At 49.7% G+C, this 4,803-nt stretch overlaps 1 protein-coding gene across 1 annotated transcript; it reads right to left on the bottom strand.

The window, feature by feature from the left end:
• Positions 1 to 1,913: 1,913 nt before the first annotated feature.
• LOC100191965 (uncharacterized) lies at positions 1,914 to 2,966 on the bottom strand. Its single transcript, NM_001137389.1, has one exon. The coding sequence runs from the start codon at positions 2,854 to 2,856 to the stop codon at positions 2,140 to 2,142; it is 717 nt and encodes a 238-aa protein (NP_001130861.1). The 5' UTR covers positions 2,857 to 2,966; the 3' UTR covers positions 1,914 to 2,139.
• Positions 2,967 to 4,803: the final 1,837 nt, after the last annotated feature.

The following is a 4,803-nucleotide window of genomic DNA, read 5'->3' as shown; positions in this document are numbered from 1 at the left end:
GGCAGCAAAACAGTGCAAATAGCAATGAATGCTGTGGTAACTTCACACCTACTCGTCTGTTTATATAGTGCGGCAGGTAAGAAGGCGAAGCGCCAGGATTTTTACACCAGGCGGACACCCGCTCGCACTCGCTGCGTGGTGGACCGCAGAGACCGAACAGTAACTCTGAAAGGTGGGGCCGATACACGCTGAGAAATTGAATCGTTTCTCGACAACGAGCTCAGGGAAGGTGTTTTTTAGACCTTCGGCGCTCCGAAGCTTAAGAGACTTTTTTCACGGATCAAGCTCGTTACGAAAAACGATCTAGCACCGCGAAAGGGGCTACTGTTGGGCCTGTGCTTCGTCGCCGAAGGTCTTCTAGGAAGAAGCGGCCTTCGGCTGAAGCTGTTTGTATAAGATGGCCGAAGGTCCCTTTTCATGAAGCTTCGGTATTACAAACCGACTTAAAGATAGAATGACCTTTTAGTCCATAAAGGTCTGAGTCAATGTTGTAAACTTTCATAAGGGGCATACTTGTAATCCCTCACAGGCTGCGCCCTGTGCCTATAAATAGTGAACAGTATTCCTTTACTGTTCACGGATTCTGGTAACTGCAACCGCATATTCTGGAATTCAACCTTTTGTCAAGGCAGAGGTATTATTGTATTCAATAATTGGATATATTAAGAAAATATAATATAATTCGTCCATGACTTATTTATCTCTTTTGTACCTTTTATTTTATGTCATCTTGCAATATCTATTGAAATCTTAGTACGAAGATCTAAACTTCGTAATTTTACTCTCATCAACCTTCGTCCAAGACCCATTATCCTCAAGGGAATAATGTTTTATGGACGAAGGACGTTGACATTTAACATTTTATGTTGCCTTGTTCTTAATTCATAGCACTTGAGAACGAGTCTCCAACAGTGGCGGCAACACAGCCGTATCGCGATCCGGTACGCGGTTCTTTCGTGTTCCAGTTCCGCCAGCCAAAGTCTCTCTTCTCCATTACAACCCAGGCTTTTATATAACTGCCGTGGGCTGCCCGTTACATGGGCCTAATTCATCCACACATTTCCTATATACTTTGGATTCGGCCTTTTAGCCCGAGTGCTCCTCTTTGCTTCCTGAACCTCAGCGTCCGCCTCTTTCATCGCAGCATCCTTCCCGGTGTTGTTCAGGTGCCCTGTGCTGCTAACACAACCGAACAAGATATCAAGTGAACAGTTCAGCCTGTTCATAGAGTTCGCCTGGTTGACCCTCAAGTTGAATAGTTCAGCAGCCTGTCCTCACGGTTTGCCTGGTTGACCTTTAAGTTAAATGCTGACTTGTTTTGTTGTTGCAAATGGGTCTAAACCGACGCCTGATGGAAGGTGGCCAAAATTCAGCGTGTTCGTCAAACCAGCGTCTCAGGATGCGAGCAAGTCATCACAACGACGCAGTCAGCTGTCAAAGGCATCGTTCATGCATCCCACACGTCAGCAAAGCAACACGTGATCACAGCTTCCAAGGCAACTTCGTTGGTGCACTCGTTCTAGCATCGTACAGCTGCTACCACTTTCAGGCGAGCAGAGCTGATTCTGCTGTCAATATTGACAGCTTCGTTGTCACGTCAAGGCAAAAAGCATCCCTTTAATTAAATGTTTGGATCATGCTGATGCCGAACTGGATCGAGACCGCAAGTTAGGGATGATGTTCAATAAAATTAGCGAACCAACACTGTCCAACACTGTCGAGAAGAGGAGAAAAACTACTAGTAAATGAACAGCCAACTTTACACGGCGCAATCCAAACCGATGGAATCGTAATCATGTCGTCACTAGCCTTGCAACGAAAGCAAGAGAGGTTGCAATAGATGAGGAGATCCGAAAATTTCGGAGTAGGCAATGAATTAACTGTAATTTGCCTCGAAGAATCGCTTCTTGATTGAATAAGCGAAGAACGCCAGTAAGAATTACAGCCAATAATCTGTACACATGATCTCCAACTCCAATTCAGGGAGAAACAGAACTGAACGAAAAGATTTGATGGATTCTGATTTCGCGTGCTTCTCTTCCTCGTTCTTGCCAGCGAAGAGGACCCATCGTCATTGCGTTTGGTCCTTGGCGCATCTAATACTATCAGTCCAGTGGTAGCCGAGGCCACGGGTGGCGGCTATCGGCGGCCGGCGAGGCGGTTGAGCCAGGCGTTGCGGAGCTGGAGCTCGACGGGGTCGCCGAAGCACTTGGCCCGCGCGAGGCAGAAGTGCGTGCAGAACCCGGCCGACGAGCGCACGCGGCAGGTGTCGAGCACGTAACACGAGGCGTGCTCCATGCCGCGCGCCTGCACCACCAGCCCCCACACCTGCCGCGCCGCCTCCGACGCCGAGGCGCCGCCGTCCACGGCCACGGCCGCCACCTGCTCGACCAGGATGACCCCGTCCGGCCTCCGCTGCCCGCCCATCCCCCACCGGCGCCGCACGTCCGGCCAGCTCTCCGGCGCCGCGGTCTCCCGCCGCACCGTCACGTGCTCGCCGTCGCCGTCGCCGCTGCTGAACAGGTGCACCAGGAACGGCGCCTCGCCTATGTGCCGCACGATCTCCGCGATCGACTCCCGTATCCACCCGTCCACCTTCTCCTCCCCGACCTTCTCCAACACCTCATCCTCTTCTCTGCCGAACACGGTCCCCGACAGTACCTCCACCTCCCGCCGCTGGAGCTGCAGGCCGCCGCGGGGCACGTCCGCGACCGCCGCACGCAGGCGCACCGATGGCGCCCGCCGCGTCGGCACGGGCACGAGCGACGCAGGCACCCGCGATCGCGCCCGAGGCAGCGCCACCGACGACGACGGCGACGCTGGCCCGTAGCCCCGCACGGTAGGCGGCGCCGCCATCGCGCACGGCACCACCGATCGGACCGCCCGCGACCTCTTGCGACAGGTTGATGGTTCGAGGCGCCGGGAGTGGTGGCGAGACCGGTGGCAATCCGAAGTAGAAGTAGCACGAGCCGAGACGAGTCACCGGCGACGAACGGGTGGTGCGCGTAGAAATAGGTTGGGCGGGGGGAGCGATGTGGATTGGCGGAGCCGGCACGGCAGAGGTCTCCGAGGCGCAACCGCCCTGTTGCTTCCTGGAACGGCTCGGTTGCACGCGCGGCGTCCTACGTGGACGCAAGTTTGGGATCCCGTGCGAGCGAGAAGATTCTGTGGGTGGGTTTGCGGCCGACCGGTGGTCCGCTATTGGTGCAGATCCGTGCGTGGTGTAATGCGAGGCGAGGGAGCGTGGGGCGCGCGCACTCGCGCGCCGCGGCACGCTCCGGCACGCAGCGGGCGGGAGGCGGGAAGGGGGTTTGCTCGAGCCACGGTGGACGGGGTGGACAGGTCAGCGCGCCGCGGCTAGGACACGTCGGATGGGTGGAGGTGTTTCGGCGTTCCGCTTCCCAGAGTTGGAGAGTAATGAAAACTATGTTAGAACTCAGTGGTAACGAGATTGAGATAAATGACAGAGACAATCACTGTTTTGTATTCCACAGATCATTACACTTATATACAAGTGAAGGGGTGTATCCCAAGGGGTGTGTCCCTTGGAGAAAACTGTCGCACCCCTTGGATTGATCACATATGTAATATTTTGTAACACTCCTCCTTGATCAATCCAACTTCATTTGATGATCTGTCAGCTGTTCTTTCAAGATCTTATCTCCTCAAAAACCCTGTGGGAAAAATAAGGAGTACACAATGTCTTTTGGATTATGAGTAAAACTCATATTAAACTTCCAAAAGAAAAATATGCTTGTAATCATCATGCATAAAAACCCTGTGGGGAAAAGTTAATGATGAAGCATATAGCTTAGTTGATATTACCTCGTTAAAAACTTTGGATGAGAAAACCTTAACAAGGCAAAACTCATACAAAGAAAAGAGTGTAATATGATGGTACAAAACAGGTCGAATATCACGGAGAATTACTCCCCCTGATCTTGCAAGCACTTAAGTCTTCTCATACCAATCACCTCAACACATTTCTGAAAACGTTGAGTATGGTAGAGATTTTGTAAATAGATCAGCAAGATTATCACAAAACTTTGTTTGCAAGATGTTAATATTTCCATTTTCCTGTTTCCATCTGAACAACACAAGCTCAATTATCCTTATGGATAATGGTCAGTGGTTCAATTGAACCACAGTATGACATTGTTCTCCAATGGACCTCTAGCCCAAAGAACAATAACATGTCTATAGTCATCATCTCAAAAACCCCCATGGGGAAAATAAATGATGATACATATAACTCAGGCTAATATTTCTCCAAGATAATCTAGTCAGAAAATCCGAGAAATCAACATATCAGCCGAGTCTCCTTAAAAACCTAACGGGAAAAATAAGGAGAGTAGTCATACTCTATTGTTGATTCATTTGAACTCTAGGGAGATAAACTCATCACCTAGTTCAAATGCAACAATAACTATGCCATAATGTATCATCCTCGAAAACCTCTATGGGAAAAATAGATGATACGACATAGGCCTTGTGTTGATGTTGCCTCGTTAAAAACTTTGAATGAGAAACTCAATCAGGTAAAAACTCATACAAAGAAAAGAGTACAACATGATGTAGATACAAGTTCTTCCGATCAAGAGAAAACTCCCCCTGATCTTTGCAAAACACTAAGTCATCCCATACCTACTCTCAAACACACTTAAAATGTGGAGTAAGGTAGAGACTTAGTTCGTAACTTGTTTTTCATCTAAACAACACAAAGTAATATTATCTCCATAGATAATAAGGTCAATGATATAAAATCATGACCACCACATACCCTCAGTATGTAGTATATCATTC

The sequence above is a fragment of the Zea mays genome, chromosome 1 (genome assembly GCF_902167145.1).
Source record: "Zea mays cultivar B73 chromosome 1, Zm-B73-REFERENCE-NAM-5.0, whole genome shotgun sequence".
NCBI lineage: Eukaryota > Viridiplantae > Streptophyta > Magnoliopsida > Poales > Poaceae > Zea > Zea mays.
The sequence above is the reverse complement of the archived record's forward strand: the minus strand, read 5'-3'. Positions and strand labels throughout refer to the sequence as shown.